The sequence below is a fragment of the Bacillus rossius genome (genome assembly GCF_032445375.1).
Source record: "Bacillus rossius redtenbacheri isolate Brsri chromosome 4 unlocalized genomic scaffold, Brsri_v3 Brsri_v3_scf4_1, whole genome shotgun sequence".
NCBI lineage: Eukaryota > Metazoa > Arthropoda > Insecta > Phasmatodea > Bacillidae > Bacillus > Bacillus rossius.
The window spans coordinates 7,504,870-7,525,848 of record NW_026962010.1 but is presented as its reverse complement, the minus strand read 5'-3'; the positions used below and the strand labels follow the sequence as shown (position 1 = coordinate 7,525,848).

The window sequence follows — 20,979 nt, the reverse complement described above, 5'->3', positions numbered from 1 at the left end:
AAATATAAATTATGACTGTCTTAAATAAATACAGCAGATATACCTAAAAAATATTTAAAACGCAAAAAGGAAAATGAGATAAAAAGGTGCAGGAAGACTGAGGCCCTGCAAGTGGCCTCAACCTGTCTCCACCCCTCCCTTCTTAGCTTTTCCGTGGCTCTTATCAACCCACGATCACCATTTCAACTGTGCACTCAGTATTTTCTACTACTCACCCCATCGCCATGCGATTTAATACCGCCCCTATCATGACCCATGTCATCCAGCCTGTCACCAGTGTCATCAGTCATCCAAGCCTTCCCGCCATGTTGTTCCCCTACATGACTGCCACAGCCGGATACTACCCGAGTAGTGTGGAATAGGGGCTCCGGGGACAGGCTTCAGACCGAGGAGCCGAGCGCCATCTTGGATGACCTTGACCATGACCATGACCATCTAAATTTGCCAAAATAACCCAAAATTCGCCAAAATTTCCAGTTTTTTGGAAAAAATTTCCACAAGAAATCTCAAAAATTTTCTCTTATTTCGAGGGAAAAATTCCGGTTTCTAGGGAAAAATTTTCTGTTTTAGTCCTCAAAAATGCCAACTGCTTAGAAATTCCTAAAAAGGCTTAAATTCCTTAACGACTAGCTGCTCTTAGCAGCACCTTGATAATTAGGGTGCTATAGCTGCCATCTTGTATTAAGATGTAACTGCTGCAAGTTTCGTTACGGCCACCATCTTGAAAATTGTTAATTTTTATGCTAGAAAATCTGGAAAAATTTTAAAATTCATAAAAGAAATTTAATAAAATATACTTAAAAACATGTTGCACATTTCTTTACGGTTGCCATATTTGATTCTAGAAATGTCATCTTGGATGTGTATGACATAATGGTTGCACATTTCGTTATGGACACTATCTTGGATTCTAGATTGTTACACTTTTCGTTACTCCCTCCATATTGAATATCCGTAATTAATATCAGATTTGAATGGGAAAATATTTAAAATTTATAAAAAAAATTATGAAATTGCAATAAATATTATTTAAAAATGCACTTACATCCTCTATTCGAACCTGGTGAAGGCAGTAACAAAAATGGCGACAGATCTTTCCTCCTTGGAAGCCACTGACAGACTGACCTCCCACCACTTATGTCAAGGTACATATATATCGATAGCTAGTATGATGTCACATCAGCAATCTTGTTTTCGTCTGCTGGTGGCCACCATCTTCTTTTTGTCTGCTAGAGTGCGCTCCAATCATGTTAGTTTAATTCTTACCTACCAGAGTGCGTTAGTAAATTATTATTACTGTGGCACCCGCCATCTTGAAATTTGGGTGCCATCTTGGAAATCTGTATTTATTTATTTAGCTATAAATTCGGAAAAAAATATATTCATTAAATATTCTGCAATTAATTTACTTAGTGATTTGATCGATTCCTGTCCTTGGTTCGATCCCTGGGTGATTCAAAAAATTTAATTTTATGTAAAAAAAATAACAATTTCAATAAATCATGTTCAAAATCCTAAAAGAGGCTTAAGTTCCTCATATACCAGCCTCCAGTAAACAGTTATGACCACCATCTTGAAAATTCGTAATTGAAGTTCATAATTAATTAGCTATAAATTCGGGAAAAAAACTTTTTTTTACAAATACAATTTATTACATAATTTCTATGCTATTCGCTTTCGCCGAATAAGGATAAGCCCCAGTAAGTTTAATGTCACAAAATCATACCACAGCTGACTGAGGGGTCTAGCACACTCCAATTTAAGCCCTGAGGGTGGAGCTACTGCGCAAACGCAAAAGCAGAATAGGAGAAGGGTTGTACTCCTAAAGAAGCCAGATGTCATGGAGAGGGAAGGAGTTGACGCGTGCCCGAAGTCTTCATTGAAGTTGGATCTACTTTATTAAATACTGGGAACATTGAAATCACCAAGCACCATTAAATTGTCTTGACAAATGACTAGCTTATCTTCAAGAAACACAAAATAGGTATGCAGTCGAGTTGCATGTGGAGGTAAATAAATATTACTGAGAGTAACAAAGTTAGTAGAAGAAATTTTCATTCTTAGCCAAACAGCTTAAATATACAGAAAATCAAAATTGTCAATTAGTTGAATTGATAAGAATTTATATTTGTTAAAGCAATTAATACACCGCCACAGCTTCTCTACAAGGTAAGAAGAATAATCCTGCTATTCCTCAAAAAAAAAGTATTTGTCATTGAAGTAATCTGAATGAATGCTGTTTTATGACATCATTATTTGAGTTTGCAAGATTTTCATAATATGCATTGGATTTAGTCCCAAGTCATCTGATTTTTTTTTAAAGAAATTACCCAGTTGTTTGTAATTGGCTGCTCGAAGGACATGAGCATCTATGGTAATCAGTGGCAGTAGGCTCTGGGAAGGACAATCCTGTTACAGGCGATTTGATCGGGATGTAATTTCCTGTTCAAGGAGCTTCTAAAACAGCCACCTGGCAAAAATACAATATTTTTTATTCTGTCAAAGTCATCTTCCAAGACAGACACGTTAAATGGTGCATAGGTGTTGAAAATATTACGAAGTTTTTTTTTTACTTTGACCTGATTCATGTTTATTTTATTCGATATTAGATGTTGATTTCTTTTTTCTGAACGTCTGGTTCAAATCTTGTGACAAAGAAAGCTTTTGTGTTTTTGAAAATCGGTTTTGAATTGTTTTTAAGTAGAACTGTTTCTGATTCCCACTTTTATGGGCATTTTTTCAACTTGTTCACGTTTATAGTGTCATTGATCTCATTGGTACGGGACTTACGCGTCTTGTACAGTAGTGAACCTTCACTGTCAGCGCTCATGTTGCAGTTGCTTGACATAGAGGATGTTTCAACACTATCAGCTTTCTTGTTATGAAGATATTTTTTTTAACACTTTACTATATGTAGTGGCTTGATATTTTGGAAATTAAAGATTGCCTGATGTAAATCAGCTCTTGTCTAATTTCAGCTGTTTCTGTTCTGGAATCAATCAGGAAGGTTTTTAAAATCATGTTTTCATTTTTAGTTCGTCAACTTTTATCGCATAGGTATTTAAAGGATTTAATTAAGTCATCCATGTTGGTGACTTCAAACTTGTAAACTTCAGTTGATTATAGATTTTGGTTACCTGTTGGTTTGGAATCCGTTTTTGAGACTGAAACATATTGAGGTGAGCTTCTTGTACCAGTAACACAACATTAGCTTCATATGAGGGTAAGTGAAACCCCAGGAAATTGTGTTGGTCCGTCAGTGACGGGTCTACAATGATTACTTAGCAGAACACTTTAAAGAATCAAACACGAACATATAAATCAAGCAATGTGCGCACAAACACGTCCATCTGTTTTGAATGCGCGGCCGCGACTGTATCGCTTTCATGTTTAAGTGATGGAGGCTTAGTGTGTACTGTGAATGGGAGCGGCAGGCAGACAAGAGTTGGGTTGTGCTAATGACGTCTCTTTTGTGTCCATAAGTTTCCATCTGTCCCTGTGATGGGGGATTTCCGTGGCATGTTTTCTACACGAACAGGGCCTGTTTAACCCTTAGGCTAATTAGGCTGCAGCCTAGGGCGCGAGGATCGGAGGGGGGGGGGGGGTGCTGAAATTGTGTCTTCGCATGCACTATGGATCTAGCATCATTGCCTCTACCCTACATATTTCAACTGGACCGAGACAAAACACTAAAACTAAATGCGCCGTGAGCTGGTAAAGCTCGGGACAATGAATGTTGAAATGTTAAAAAGGGCAGCGACCTGTGACCTGGCGGGGGGCGCGTCCCAGGACGGAGGATGGGCTCGCAGAGCTGGAGGAAGGTCGCTCAGCGTGGACGACCGTGCGGCAGGTGGACGACGCGGAGGACGTGGACGTGGTGTCTCTGCTGATGGACCCCGCGCCGCCCGAGGGCTTCCACGCGGTGAACCTGGAGTCGGTCCCCGGGCTCGCTGACCTGCAGGTGGTGAGCAACCTGCAGATGTTCATGCAGGTGTGGCGGGCCAAGATCCAGCCCGGCCAGCACACGGGCAACTTCAGCGAGCACTTCCACCGGGTGCTGCAGGTCGGTAGTTGGACTGTGTGCGAACCATGATTACTGTTACAGAGATGAGCAGGTCATTTAATAATGATGTATTATTTTCTGTTTTTCTTACCTTTAATGTTGAATCATTAATGATTTTAGTTTCTTTCAGAGAAACAGAGTAAAAGCAAAAATTAACGTCTAAAGTTTTATAAAAGGAAAAGCTGACCAGCTCACTTAACTTTTTTAGAAATATTATGCATTTTTATTAACGTAGGTTTAAACTATCACAGTTTTAATCATTTACTTTCCATAATATTCACTTAATTAACCAGGAAATTTAACACTCACGAAAGCAAGCTTGTATGTGAGTGCATCTGGTCACCTCAAATTACATGCGGTATTTTGATGATTGTAAACATTTGTAAATGTATGATAACTGGAGAAATAAATATATAAAATATAACCTTAGAAACTTTACATTAGTTATATAAAGATGAAATTTAAAAAGAGCAATTTATTAAAATTCAATCTAATGTATAAACAAAAAAAACGTATGTCATCATTACTTAGAGCCGTGGAAGTGGAATGGCACTGTGTCTGTGTTGCAGACGGTGTACTTCAAGCTGCGCCGCATGGTGCCGTGTGCACTCTGCAACCTGCAGTTCAGCGTGGAGCTTCCAGAGCCGGATGAGCTCCAGCTGTCCGTGCTAGGTATGTGTCTGTGCAGCAGGCCAGTTCAGGAGGTAGAACATAGCCCTCATCCATTTATTTTGACGTGATAACGTCTTATGAATCGATGAACGCCGGCTGCACGCACGGAAAAAGCATGACTCATTGTCACGTTCCGCCTGAGCCGAGCGTGCAAGCGAGAGCGCGGAACAAGCGATAGAGAGGCACGATCGGCTTGTGACGCATCCATCTCTCTTGCACTCCATCGGCCGGTGCGTCCGAGTAGAAGAGAGACAGCGGCAGCACGCAACCTGCACGTGAACTGTTTTGTCAACTGTTTATAAAGTGAAGTAAAAAGTTAATGTGGTTTTCATTGTTTATTACAACAACAATTGCGGCAAAAAAAGGTAATTAATTCTTGCATTTTAAGAATTTGATTAGCGATATAATCTCATATAATTTGTTCTTTGATCATTAAAAAAATGTAGCATCGGTCGGCGAGTGCAGTAATAGGTTACGTTACAATTTTGACTAAAAATTATTATCTCATATAAACGATTGTATAAAAAGTCAACTGCTTTTATTTATATTCAATGAAAAAAATGGTAATTTTCAATTAACTCCTTCTTTGTCTTATACAAAATAATGATAATTCAGTGATAATAATTCAATTCAAATCAATTAAAAAAAATATGCAATTTTTCATCAATGTTTTCTTATGATGTTATCACGTAAAATTATCGTCCGTAAACCGACTTTACAGACAAACCCCCCCCCCCCCCCCCCTTTTTTTTTAAAACTGTGTAAGAAGGAAGTGCATTTTTTTTACTCAGAAAGTTTAGAAAAATGGGGGTAAAATATGCCAGCAAAAATTGTTTTTGTTAAAAATTTTATTGACACAAAGCATTTCAGGAGTATTTACAAGTTTATAGACATACAGACCTTACTGTAATTATTACATCAAATCGTAATGTGCCAATATAATATAAAAACATTTGAAAAGTATAGTTCAACAATAATAAGTTTTGGGGCCTATTTAGAAAATTTAAAGCAATACAACGAATTTAAAAATTATTTCCTTATGTACAGTGTTCTATAATTGGTAAACCAAAATTGCTATTATAATTCAACTAAAAACATGGATGCTGAAGACAGTTTTGATCAACTGTCATCATACTGCTTCTACTATAAAAACAGAAAGTGGAATTAAGTAAAGTAGCACTTCACTGTTGAGGCAGAGCTCATAAATGGGAAAATTATTAACCGTAATGAAACTAAAAAAACATGCTTTTAAAGAATATCAAACTAAAAAGTTAAAAATAAATATAGTTTAAAAAAACTAAAGAAACATGCTTTTAAAGATTATCAAACTAAAAAGTTAAAAATAATTTTAAAATTTAATTTATGACAATAGTATATAAGCAATACTAGTATAAATGAGAAAAAAGCATGGGGCGCTTAATATACAAATATGTGCCATATTTTTTGTAATGTACAATAAAAAGTTACAAAAATTATTATTGTTTCATATTTCAAGCACAGTATGCAACCATTATTTATTGACCAATTTCTATTAGTAAAAAATGCAAACTTTGTTTACAATTATATATTTTCAAGGTAAGCCTATTTATATTTACAGACATTTCTGTAGTTTTTTACAGTATATAACTGCTCAACACAGAGTTCACGGCATAATGGAGGATGATTTATGCAGTTCTTGCACTTGTATTATCCTTTCATTTAGCACAGAAGAGGCTTTATGAAGCATACAGTAGGTAACTGCTCCCTGATGATGGCGACTGCAATGTCGACCGAAACGTCTGTGAATTATTCGCCAAGGACGCGGCTACAACCCAGAAGCCAAGCTACTTCAGACAATGGCCGTGAAAGCCTGCGAACATTATTTTACACTTCTATCCAAAAATTATTGATTCAAAAACAAAAATCGCTGTAATAACCTTAACATTCTTAAAATTGTCTTCAGATGAGTTATAGTCAATCCCTAGAAAATGTTTCTCGAGGTAAAATAAAAAACTAAACATTTTCTTTGCGATTGTGTGTGTGCATGGCTCGAAGTGGTAGGTGTGTCACGTGTTGAAGGTGACGGCAGTGTCACCCGTGTGTTGTTGCAGGCATGGCTCTTGGCCTCGGTGAAGTACAGACAGTTCATGGCGGCCTTCACAAGAAGCTGAATGTGCCGTCCACCAGCAAGGAACCTGCCAGAAGAATGGGTGAGTTAATAGTTTTTTTTCCCCAGTACATCTCTTACACTCTTGGACAGTTAAACAGAGTAACAGTAGTGATGTGCATTGATACAAGGAAGAAAGCATTTGTGCAGACTGACAAGTATGCTGAGTGACATTTTGTGCATTTATTGGTTTATGTTAAAAATGGTGTACATACACCCTAAGACTATTTTATTAATAATTTACATAGCATACATTTTTACACTATTTTTTTTAAGGATTATTATATCTCACGAGGCAGGACACTGGGCCTTCAGGCCCGCGCTCCCGTGTGAAAGCTCCAGTTGCACTCCCGCGCGCCTCGCTCCCACACGGCTCTCCGTGTGAAAGAGAACGACTCGTTACCTCCGTGACCTCGCCCGCCGAGTGTGTCCAACAAACATTATCATTTCACCGTCAAAGGCTTCAACTCTTGCAAATGTGAAGTCATTACCATGAGGACCGCACCAACCAGCTCTGCATAATGGCGATCACCCACCTTCTAGGATGGTTCAGTGCCACCTTAACCAAATTTCGCAACCGTCCATGCCAGCTGAGTGGGCCATATTTCGCCGGCGCTTGAGGGAGTAGTGCATCCTGGTTTCGTCACAGTAGCTGAGCCAACAACACCCACGCTGGCCGTCACTAGGCTGCACCACAGCGTTACAACCAGACTGGACAACCACAGATTCTGAACAATGGAATACCTATAATTTAAATTTGGTAACAGTGAGAAAATCCTGGACTTTGACAATGTATAGTTGTAAACTACAAATTCTACTATAGTTTTTGATTTGGTCGCTGTGCACATTACGGCACCTGTTATAATGTGTAATGTGTATCGAAATATATTATTTAAAAAATCTGCGAAGTGGGAATGAAGCCACTCTGCAAGAGCATAGTGAAGTGCATTTTCATGATCGAAGTGGTGTGATTCAAAACACTCTCGTGTGCCTGAAGCGATGGTAATCACTCGGTCCCAGATCTGACCTACAGGGAGATCATCAACGCTATCCTTTAAGTCAGCATGCCTAGATGCGTATTCTGGATTTGGCGGGATTTTCTGTGGTGCCGATCATCTTGAACCTATGAAGTGGGCGAGTCAAGTGCAACACAGTCGTTTGATTCCTCAGTACCTACCAAACACCTCCTCACAACATCACGGGTTTACGATGCCATCTCGCTCATTTCGTGCTGAAGCACCAATGGAGGTAACCCTCGTATAAAGCTGAGGAAACATATGAAGGAGTGAACAGAACGTTGATGAGCTGCTCCATGTAATGTCTCGTAACGGGCTCGGGCTTGTGTGTGTGTTGGCAGACGAGAACGAGATGATCTTCAGGCTGGAGGAGGACCACCCCTGGGGTGAGGGGGAGGGCCCCGCGCCGCCCCTGCCCCCTCAGCTGAGTCGCCCCCGGCCACGCTCTCCCCAGAGGATCCGGCCGCTTCATGCCACGAACAAGCTGCATCACGTACGTTCGCTTTACTCTCCTGCCTTTCATACTTTGTCAGTTGCCACCTGTCTCTTTTTATATAGTATACCTTTAAAATTAAATTAATCGAAGGTAAAATAAAATGCGAGTTCGTTAAGGTGAGAGTTAGAATTTGTCATGGGCTGTGTCAACATGGTCGTAGCATATTTTTTTTTAAAAATAAATAGTGATGACTGCTTGCAGAACGAAGTGTTGGTAGTGTCTATGCGGATAATGTACTTCAGTCGAGGTTATATATGTAGGATTCATCACAAGAAAGAGAAGAAAAGAAAGTTGGCAAAGGCCCCTTGTGATGCATCTAAGGTCCCCTTCTTTTTTTGTGCTCTACCATTATGGAAACAGTATGGGAATGTGCTTATAATTGCTGGGTTGAGTAGGAAACACGGTGGAGACCCGGAAGCACAGGTGTCGAAGGCTCCCCCTGCAGGGTTTCTAAGGTCCCCCCCTTATGGGCGCTGTTCTAACATGATAAAATACAGGAACATGCAACGCATTGCTGGGTGAGATACTCTTCTCTGCAAAGGAAACACAGGAAGGGAAGAGAAGAAGATAAATGGCGAGGATCCCAATGTTATGCAGCTAAGCCCCTCTTTTGTAGGTGCTGCCCCAATGTGACAACAACATCAGATATTACCTTACCATGGTTGCTACAGGACTATAAAACCGGGAAAACCGGGAAATGTCAGGGAAATTAAAATTGTCAGGGAATTCCGGGAAATGTCAGGGAAAATTCTACGAATTCTGGAAATTTTAAAGTTGCTTATAATTCAAACAAAGCTTGGTTTTGATGCGCTCATACCGCTACCGAACGACTCCGCTAAAAGGCTGCTGCTTAAGGCACACGGCAACTGCAATTTTTTTTTTACTTGGTCTACGATTGTCCGTTGCAATAGGCTGTTACAACCACCCACCATAACTTCTGGCCAATCCAGGCACTCCTTTGTTCACTAGCGAACCCGGCCTTCATTTGTTCGTGTTTTGATCCTTTAAATTTGGCCTTGAGACTTTGTGTTTTGTTCCGTTCCATGAAGTGAACTACAGAACGGGCATGGCGTCGTTTATCTTTTGAAGGCTATTTTCACGTGGAATAAGATGAGTACAAAGCTTATTACGTGAATTTAAAGGCGTTGTTTCAGGTGAAGTTAGTTTTTGATGCGATCATAAGAAAATAAAGTGCATTTTGATAAAGAAGCAATACCAATTCTCATTTTGAAAACTACCAAGCTGATACGAAAACAGGTGGCTTTTGTGTGCGGTTATGTTTTTGCATTTTTTTAACTATTTTTTTTAAATTACTTTTTTTTTCAACCGTTTAATCCGTGAGTTCTGTTGCGTGACACTTAAATTGTGTATAAAAATATGCATAACTGAACATGTTTTTCCCCAGAATCGTTAGTTAACATTGTAAGAATGTAGGGCTGTGTTCCAAATAGGTAAATATGCGTGCTCACGTACTCGCTCTCGGAAGTGATGTCACGAGAGTGTTGTTCCATATAGTCGAATGCGAGCACGAGAACGAGTGCGCATATCGAGTGCGTTTGAATGCATGCTCGTTGCGTACTCTCGTAACCATTGTTTGTTTACGTTTACGTCTGGACTATTGATCTAAAACAATGGCAAATGAACAATGCACGTTTCATTGTAAGTACCTGTTCGTAATTAAACAATACGCGATGTCTTCATGTGATCTGTAGACGTGGAACAAATATGCAACAAAGATTAACAAGTATGATACCGGTAATAGCACGGAAATTGACCCGGAGGTACAGGTTAGGATAGTTAATTTTAACATGATGAAAAATAAGCATATACATACATGCATTTAGGTGATTGATAAACCAACGTACATGTCTCAATGAAGCTGTTAGCATTGTACATTGTTGTAGGAAACCTCATACACATGGGTGTGTTTACTTCGGAGTATGGTTGTGTTCCAAATGGCGAGCACGCATGGAGCATGCACTTTGCACGCAAGGAATTGTGGGTGTGAGTATGAGCACGAGTGCAAGTGCGAGTCCAAGTGCGAGTGCAGATTATTTGGAACACAGCCTAAGAGTATTGCATGTTGTAATGCTGCTATTGTAATTCTCTAAGTATGCCCGTTATATTGCTAGGTGTGAATTTGTAATAGTTTTTGTATTTGTGTAGTAATATTTTTTTTAAGAATTCATAAATGTTTTAACCTAACCTGAAAATATTAATATGTACTTTTTTTTAGCTTAGAGATGTTGAAGAAAATTACTTTTAAGGAGAATTGGCTCAAGGAGTCACAGTTTCAGCATATCAAAACCCTCTGCTAAAAACATAAATTCTGCGTACTGCACTTTGTTCTACAAAAGTATTTAACTCAGCAATATGGGCCGAAGAGCTCTCACCAGCCATGTCAAAGGAAATAAATATAGTTTAAAAAAACTAAAGAAACATGCTTTTAAAGATTATCAAACTAAAAAGTTAAAAATAATTTTAAAATTTAATTTATGACAATAGTATATAAGCAATACTAGTATAAATGAGAAAAAAGCATGGGGCGCTTAATATACAAAAAATATGGCACATATTTGTATATTAAGCGCCCCATGCTTTTTTCTCATTTATACTAGTATTGCTTATATACTATTGTCATAAATTAAATTTTAAAATTATTTTTAACTTTTTAGTTTGATAATCTTTAAAAGCATGTTTCTTTAGTTTTTTTAAACTATATTTATTTTTAACTTTTTAGTTTGATATTCTTTAAAAGCATGTTTTTTTAGTTTTTTAAACTATATTTATGTATAATTATCATAGGGAAATGAGTTACCGACACTACCTATTACCATCTGAGATAACTATTTGGAGTTGCAACGTCACAAAGAAATGGTAAAGTCTCTCCGAATCATTTACAGTTAGATGTATGGATATAATCTTAGAATTTACCGGGGGGGAAAAAAAAAACTTTTTTTTTTTCGGCGGGGTCGGGAGTAGAACCCACGATCGCAGAATCCGAAAGCTGACGTCACAGAAGTCGCGCGCCTTAGACCGCTCGGCTAACGAACGTAATGAAATTAGTGGGACATTTTACAGTAATGAGCCACTCACTTTTAGTCGAAAGAGTTACAGACGGACAGACAAACATACAGGCGAAGCTAATATAAAGCATGTAAAAAAACACATTCGCAATTCTGCCGTCAAAATAACACAATAAAAAAACCTTATTTTACCTCATGTTGAAATTTTTATATTACATTTAATCATATGCACGTTAATATTTATGGTATGAACTTCATAAGAAAGTCAGGGAATTTTTCTCTTAAATTTCTGGAAAACAGGGAAAAGTCAGGGAATTCTAAGATTCTATTTCTGTAGCAACCATGCTTACATATCTGGGCGAGCTAATTCTAGGTGCCACAAAAGTGGCAAATGGCTTCTTCACATCTCCCTATTGTGTGCTATCCCAAAGTGACTAGTACGGGAGAGTGTTGCACATTCCTGTGCGAGCTAGTCATTAGTGCGTGGAAAGCACAGTGTGAGTCAGTGCTGGGACGAGGCAGATGGCGGGTCTACTAAGCTCCTTCCAGCAGGGTGCTCTCACAAAGTGACCACAATAGGTGAGAGTGCCGCACATTCATGGGCGAGCTAGTCCTCGATGCTCGGGAAACAGTGGGAGCAGGGAAGAGAAGGGGCATATAGTGAGGGACTCTCCCGGGCCTCAGGTCTCCCTTGCTAGGCGTTGTCCCAACATGAGGACATGCTGGCGAGCTAGTCTATGGTGCATGGGAAACAGGATGTGAGACAGGAAGCAGGAGAGGTATATGATGAGGGGATCCCTGCAGGGCTGCTAACCTCCCCTTTTAGGCACCGTCCGAACATTACAATAATAGTCAAACAAGTCAAAAATTGCAAAATACTTAATCCTTAGTGCACGGTAATATTATTGAGGGAATACGAGAGGCATATGGGTAGGGCCTACCTGCGGGGCATCTGAGCCCCCCTTTTTCTGGGTGCTGTCCCATCCTGACAACATTTAGGAAGTCAACCACATATATTTTGGCAATCTAGTTATTGGTGCAAAATATATGCTGGGAAACAAGGAAGCTACAAAGAGGCAGATGGCGAGGGCTGATTGCAGATCTGATTAGCTCCCCTTCTTCTGGGTGCTGACCCTCTGTGACACCAATAAAGGAGAATGCGACACATTGCTCAGCGAGCTAGTCTGCAGTGTGCTGGAAACACGGTAGGAGACAAGGTAGAGAAGAGGCAGATAGCTGAGCTCCCCCTGTGACAAAAATATGGGAGAATAACATCAAATGGTGGGCGAACGAGTCCTCGGTGCATGGGAAAACATAGTGATTAACTGGAAAGAGATGAAGAGACAGATTGCAAGGTCCCCAATAAGGTCCTAAGGAGCCCCCCTCCCCTTGGCACTGTCACAATGTGACAATAATAGGGTAGAATGCCGCTTTAAATTCGATGTAGGACTTTAATTAATAAATTTATCATCACATTAAAATGACAGTCCTTTTCAGCCTTCTACATTCAACATTTGTTCCAAAAACTAATGTTCTTAAAAAACTATCATTTATTTGTCCCTGCCTTTGTTTTAAAACTAACACATTTTATTACAAAGAGGATTTAGCCTATAAAAAAAAACATATACAAGTTTCCACAGAGATTTTATCCACAAGCATAGAGTAATACTGTAATTTATAATAAAAAGAATATAACTGGTGTTATCAAAAAAATTACACTAATTAAATTGTCTATCAACAAAATCCAGTACAATTTCATTACACTATGCTTTTTTTTTTTGTTTGAATTTCATTCTATTCCTTTGTCCTCCCAAGTTCTCGACTGTTCCAATTGTGACAGAGTGGTCTCTCTCTGCAGACGCCACCTCGCGGTGGGCGATACGGAGTGGACATCACACCGCTCTGCTACATCCCAGGAGGCAAGATTGAGCGGTACCTGGGCAACTTGAACTTCTTCTTCATCAGAGAAAGCACTGGTATCAGGGAGGTAAGCGAGCTGAACCCATAGTTGTTAAACACCTTTCAGCAAAGAATGTAACACTCTAGAAGCTATGAAACTAACTAAACATCTGTTCCCGCGTGCGAACCTGATGAGCTCTTCACTTAAGCAGTCTATTAGAGCAGTAGTGGTGATTAAGGTGGTGTACCGATGCTTAAAAACCCAAACAATATCACACATATAGTTTGTCAAATGTTATTTATACATAGTGTTGTTTTTACAGATTTTGCTATTACGCTACAAAAATATTTTCATGTTAATAAACTGTAATTTTTGCCACTTGAGAGAATATTCTAGCCCTTTTGCTAACTTGTATTTCACCTCGATACTTCTTAAAGTTTCAGCATGTGATGCTTGCCTCCCTCCACCAGCATGGCTGAGAAACACAGGAAAGTCGCTCTTATAAGCGCACCCTCCGTACACTTTCCCTTTCTGCAGGCTGAGATTAATTTACATGTGTGCACGGCTTATACAGATTAGTTTTGGGATCAATTACCAACAATTTTAATTTAAAAAAAATTAAGTATCACATTTGTAAAATATTTCATTCATTACAAATCTCTTTAGTGTAAAATTTTGATTGTTGTAATGCATAATCCTGTTCAATATTTAATCTATACTAATATAACAAAGCTGGAGAGTTTGTTTGTTTGAATGTGCTAATCTCTGAAACTACCAGTCAGATTTGAAAAATTATTTTTGCATTTGATAGCCCAGTTCTTAAGGAAGGTAATAGGTTACTTAACATCACAATACGATCCTGAGGAGAAAAAAAGAAAAAAGTCAGAGAGAACGCTAAGCGAAAACTACATGTACATACTTAATATGTTAGTAGTATATATTGGACGGAGCTGGGACAGACTTCAGGTCAAGGAGCCGTCCGCCATCTTGGATTGTGACGTCACGGCGGCCTTCTTGGATGACATTGACCCTTGACCTTGGGTCTGATGGCCATCTTGGATACATCATCTTGGATTCCGCCATTTGTATTTCACATCTGCCTTTATTTTTCTAGAACTTTGAGCTATTTTGAATTATGTTATCATTGCAATTTTCGTTACGACACCATCTTGAAAATCTGGGTAAATATGTATTGTACGGATTAGCGCCAAAAAAAATCGTACAAATATGAAATAACTTTCATTATATGCTATCTTACGTCCTCTTTTCAGAACCGCCTGCGGAGATAAAAAAATTCCAATTACTTTTGGAGATATAGAATTTTTTAATATTCATTTTTTGGCGATTTTTTTTAAAAAATCTTAAAAATCCGAAAATACCTTTATTCTGTGCTCTTTAACTTCCTCTTTTCATTAAACCCGGCGGAGATCAGAAATTCCAAATACTTTAGGAGATATGGAATTTTTTAATTTTCATGCTGTGCACTGATGCCGCGTGAGCGGGAAGCCTACGATTCACACATCCTTCTGGACATACCCGAATACTCACGTTGGCAAGCCTTCTTTTCTTAAATTAGCAAGAAGTAATTAAAAATACTTTAAAACATTGTGGATGGTTGGTTATATTAGGTAAGTATAGCTACATTAAAAAAACTGTAAAATCATTTTAGGGTTGCTTAGCAAATAACTTTTTAATATGTAGCTATCCAGCGCTAGGAAACCGTTTACATGATTTCACAGTATTTTTAATGTAGCTATCCTAACCAAATCAACCATCCACAATGTTTTGAAGTATTTATAATGTAGTTAACATAACCTAATGCATATTTATTTAAAATAAACAAAAAAAAAACAACCGAAGATGCACGATCGGGCGTTCTCTCGTCTGTTGAAAGAAGGCTTGCCAACGTGAGTATTCGGGTATGTCCAGAAAGATGAGTGAATCGTAGGCTTCCCGCGTTCATCATTGTTGCTTGTTTACAAGTATGATTTTTTTTTTTTCGCGACGTAGTTGAACGACTACATCACGTAAAAAGAAAATTACGTGAGTTCCTCCTGTTCATCCTTTTTCCCGGTTTGTTAGGTCAGGTCAGCTACATTATAAATACTTTAAAACTAAAAAACCATTAAAATTAATTTTTATTATTTTTAATGTCCGTTCAGTTTCAAAGTATTTATACTGTAGCTGACCTGACCTAATCTACCTTTGTCCCGTTTTGTTAGGTCAGGTCAGTTACATTATAAATACTTAAAACTATACAAGTAAAATTAATTGATATTATTTTTAATTTCCGTTTATTTTGAAGTATTTATCATGTAACTAACCTTACATAATGGAAAATTTCTGGTATTTAGGCATTCACGCACACACGGCAAAATATAAAATGGCGTCTGTTGAATGATTACATAGGGCTTGTATTGCAAAATAAGAACGGCGATATCTCCAAAAGTAATTGGAATTTCTAATCTCCGCAGGCGGTTTTGAAAAGAGGACGTAAAAGAGCATTTAATGAAAGTTATTTCATATTTGTACGATTTTTTTTGGCGCTAATCCGTACAATACATATTTACCAAAATCTGTAATTTTTATTCTTGAAAATCGGGATATTTTAAAAAAATTAATAGTTTAATTAATAATATTTTAATAAAAATTCCACCATCTTGGATTCTACAAATGTTGCACAATATGTTGCACAATATGTTACACCCACCATCTTGGATGTTTATGATGTTATTATTGCTTATTTATTTATGGCCGTCATCTTGGATTCCAGAACATTGCAATTTTCATTACAACTGCCATCTTGAAAATACGTAAGGTGTCTAAAATCACATCTGCCATCTTGTTTTCATTTGCGGGAGGTTACCTTTTTGTTTTCATCTGCTAGATTTCACTGCCACCATATTAATTTAATTTTACCCAATAGAGTGCAGTAATTTATTAGTACCAAGACAACCATTATCTTGAAATTTGAAGTCCATCTTGGAAATCTGTATTTATTTCCCTTTAATTTGGTTAAAATCCCAAATTTCATTAAAATATCACTCATTGATATACTGATTGATTCGATCGATTTTTGTCTTTAGTTAGAACCCTAGACTATACAAAAAAATATTTTAGATAAAAAGACTTATTCACTAAATCATGTTCAAAATCCTAAAAGCGACTAAGTTCTTTATATACCAGCAGCCAGTAAACCGATATGACCGCCATCTTGGAAATATGTATTTATTGACTTAAAAATTCGGAAAAATTCCAAAATTCATTTTAAAAAAATTCTTATATTAAATAATGTTATTTGAAGGTAAATTTTATATGTTTTTCATTTGGGATGCGGGATGCTAACGATCGCAAAATTTTGCTAGACATCAAGAAGGAAATTCCTCTTGCATAATTGTGATTCTCAGCTGTGTCAAGGCATGTTAATTGACTGAGTAATGCATTTTTCTTGTTTGAAATCCACCAGAAAAAAAAATACTTTTAGTGATAATTAGGTAGCTGAAATTCACAATTTACATGTAACTCAAAATAAAATGGTGTTAATCGTTAAGTAAAAAATAATAATAATAATAATAATAATAATTTGTGGCGAGATCAATTTGTTAGGAATAATAAGGAGCACATGAAGAATGGCACACAATTCAAAGGCCGGCGCTGGAAGGCCGATTGTAAGCGCTGGGAGGTGGAGCACCACACGACACCCACGTACCACCCAAGAGCAAACCCGACAGAACGCCGCAACCAGGACATCAAAGTCCAGTTGCGGCTACGTCTGGGGGACGACCACACCCAGTGGGATGTGCTCCTCCCCAAGATATTGTACTGCCTCCGTCGCCGCCGAAACGTGGTAACCGGCTACTCCCCTGCGGAGTTGCTTCAGGGACGGGATCTCGCCCTCCCAGGGGAACTCCGGGTAGCGGGCGCTGCTGAACGAGTGCTTCAAATGCCTGTCGCCGAAAGACGGGAGGATGCACGCCGGAATCAGGCACAGTTTGGAGCCACTCATTCCCCTCAGACCACTCACCCACCCCTGCCATTGGAGCCGGGGCAACAGGTGTATGTCCGATGTCACCACCTTTCCTCCAGAGGCAAGAAGTTTTGCGCAAGCCTGGCCCCTAAATGGTCCGAACCCCGTGAGGTAGTGAAGCGACTCGGGCCTACCACCTACGCGGTCACAACACGGAGTGGAAGAGCCGCCAAGGTTCACCGAGATGATCTCCGGTTAGTCCACCCTAAGGTTGGTCCGGGACACCTGCACAAAGGTCCACAGAGGACAAGAAGGACATCAGACAAACATCAATTCCCCCCATCACCTCTCGCGGCGACATCAGACACAGATCATGCAACCATAGTATCACCAAGCCCAATGACACCAGCCACAGGTCAACCCCTCCTGTCACAGGCCATGCAGACGGCGAATGTGCACCATACTTGCTCGTCGCCCGAGCCCCAGGCAAGCAGGGCCACGATGCCCGAGCCCCAGGCAAGCAGGGCCACAATGCCCGAGCTGGAGCACATAATGAGGCGCTTGGGTTACTGGGACTATCTGGGGTTAACGGCATCTGCCGTTACCCAGGGCATGTCCCCACCTAAATGGCCAGCAGATGCGAGTCTGGAGGGATCGACATTTTCGGTGCGGGTTGACGAGCCTGAGTCCACAGGGGCAGACCAGCGAGGCGACGAGCAACCCAACCAGGAGGACGGAGGAGTGACCATCGTCCCTCTCGATGAGGCCGACGACACAGGGAAAGCACCGCCTGTACCCAACCAAGCTGAGCCAGACGCCACGTCACAAACTCAGGTGGTGCGGCGATCGACCCGGCCTCATGTCCCCCCTGTCAGGTTCGGGATAAATGAGGGGTACCAACCACCACTAGGGGCCCGTGCTGGGGGCCGCACCAACCCTAGACAGAACCTTTTCCCGGATGCACACCCCTGCTCAGTGATGAGGTTGCTACCGCATATTGCCCAGCCCAACTCCACTACATCTACCAACACCTCTCAGACACAGTGCACTCCAGAGAACTTACAGTGTACCTACGGAGGAAATGCCCCGAGGCAATGCGTGTGATGGAGGCTTCGAGGGGGCATAACGGCCTCGGTGAGGGGGGGGGCATTTGACGTCGTCCCAGGTGCTCCCGTGGCTCGCACAGGTCGTTATGCCACCTCGGTGCCTCACCGGTCGGCGTGTGTGGTCGGTGGTAGTGTCTCGAACGGGTGGAGGTCGATTGTCACGGAGAGCGAGATCGACTCGAGCCCTAACGGGACCTGCCAGGACGCGCCAGTTGGCCTTCACCCCTCGGTGCGAGCAGTCGTGTGCGACTCGCGGAGTATGGCGATCGGTGTTCGTGTGCGGACCGGACAGTCGTGTGCGACTCGCGGAGTTCGGCGATCGGTGTTCGTGTGCGGACCGGACAGTCGTGTGCGTGCCGACAATGTTAGTCGTGTGTGTGGTCCAACCACTCCTGCCTGCCACGTGGCGACGTCACGACCACCAAGAGACGGAGTCTCGTGCTGTGAACTAGCCCACAGCAACCACCCCTGTTAAAGGTTAGTTGGCGCCCTCAGACACCACCCAACCACGCATCAACATCGGCAGGACGACAAAATATTGACAGAAATAATCAGGAGCACACAAAGAAAACTAAAGCGTGTTTTCCTTAAATCAGAAAATCACAGAATTAATAAAAATTAAAAAAAATTTACAAAAATTTCTGGCTTGTACTAGAACTCTATCCTTGCTCAACAAAAGAGAAGTTCACAAAGTAACATGTGGTTTTTTTTTTTTTGTAATTTTTATTTTTAATTTTGATTATTACTGTGATTTTCTGATATTAAGGAAAATGTGTGTTAATTTTCTCCTTTCACTATTTTGTTGGTATTCTTCGTGTGCTCCTAAATATTCCTGAGAAATTGATCTTTGCTCGAAATTCATTTTACTTAATGAGTCAAAAATTTTATTTTGAGTTGCATTTAAATTGTGAATTTCTGCTACCAAATTCTCAATAAATATTTTTTTTTCATCCGATGTTTTCAAATAAGAAACTTCCATTTATCAGTTAATTAACATGCCTTGACACAGCTGAGAATCTCAATCATGCAAGACGAATTTCCTTCTTAATGTCTAGTGTGGATATCCTTATTTTGCGATCGTTAATGAGCATCCTGCATCCCAAATGAAAAACAAATATTATTTACCTCTACACAACATGTGGCGACATCTGGGGCCTATTCCTACAATTGTACAAGTACAAGTCCTACTTAACACAAGTTACAAGTTACAGGCGTTCCACAGAGAATTGTTACAATTGTAAGAAAAAAGTACAAGTACAAGTACAAAGTACGAGTGTACAAGTTGGCTGCATTTACTCTGTTGTTGTTGACATAACCAAACTTGTATGTATTTGTTTTAAAAAAGGAAATTGTTTAAAACGTGATGTCTGGAAAGACTATAAGTAAACTGTGTATTCTAAATGAGATTAAAGAAATGGACATACTGTGTTCTGCATTTTCTGACAAATGCACCAAACAAGAAAAAATGAAGGCATGGTTAGCAATTCATGGAAAGGCTTGTGGGTTGGGACTGATCCCTGCAGGCAAGGACTTCACCTACACCAGAGACACATTTTGGCAGAACTTAAAAAAAAACGCAACAGTAAGTATATTTATATTACAATTTTTAATTTATTTTGGTACAGTCTTGTCAATATTTCGTGGTATATGTAGCCTACATTTGTAAATGAACTACCTAACCTCACTTAGGGAACAGCATTGGTTACGAATTCCATGTACAACTATAAAAGAAATTGAAACATTTTTTAAGGCACCTATATATCAAAGTAAACAATTCTTAAGTATGTTAATAGAGGCTAATTAATAATATGCATTTTTTGTTGCAGAAGAAAATTGACAACAAAAAACAGACAGGAAGTGGAGGTGGGGTTTTAAGCAAAATAACTGATGTAGACAATGCAGTACGTATTGGATATTATTGGCAGAGAAACGCCATCAGTTGTTGGTTTAGAATGCCCTGAAAAATGGCAGGACAAACCTGTGTTAGAAAGTATAAACCCTACAAGTAGTGCAGACACTTTGATGACATATATCAGCAATAGCAAAACACTGCCCTCTACGAATTGCAAACAAGTTAACCATCCCAAACCAAAAAGAGGAAATGATATGGGAGAAGAAAATAATCTATGGCTTAAGAAATTGAAATTACAGGTTGAACTACTAGAAAAAGAAAGCTATTTGAAAAGTTTAAAAATTTTATAACTTGAGAAAGAGCTGGGAATTCCTGGTTCTAATTTCACAAAGGACTTGCCTATCGATGGTGACACTATTTATGTGACATTAGATGGTTCAATCCAAGAACATTGAGTAGTCAACTGATCACAACTCTTGAATGGTTTTTCAAATTATTTATATTTTATTACTTTTTCGAAGTAATTAATTTCAACAATACATTTGAATGGAAGCTGTAGCCTATTTGTAAAAGTTTTATTGAAATCTCAGCATTCCATTAACATATGCTATTATAAAAAAAATTGAACAATAAATGAAATTGAAAATGTAGTCCTACATACCAGTTTTTCAATTCTTTCATAATAATTTGTATCTAACTAAAATTATGAATCAACTGTGCCAGCCATTGTTGGGC

The 20,979-nt window shown here is 39.4% G+C and overlaps 1 protein-coding gene across 9 annotated transcripts in view; it reads left to right on the top strand.

The window, feature by feature from the left end:
* Positions 1 to 20,979, top strand: part of LOC134541697 (C2 domain-containing protein 5) — a 163,678-nt gene that overhangs the window by 100,996 nt on the left and 41,703 nt on the right. For all 9 annotated transcript variants that reach the window (XM_063385334.1, XM_063385335.1, XM_063385339.1 and 6 more), the window contains 5 exons: positions 3,851 to 4,063; positions 4,633 to 4,735; positions 6,826 to 6,924; positions 8,239 to 8,390; positions 13,278 to 13,406. In XM_063385334.1, coding sequence (XP_063241404.1) covers positions 3,851 to 4,063; positions 4,633 to 4,735; positions 6,826 to 6,924; positions 8,239 to 8,390; positions 13,278 to 13,406 — 696 coding nt within the window. The remainder of the gene's footprint in view (positions 1 to 3,850; positions 4,064 to 4,632; positions 4,736 to 6,825; positions 6,925 to 8,238; positions 8,391 to 13,277; positions 13,407 to 20,979) is intronic.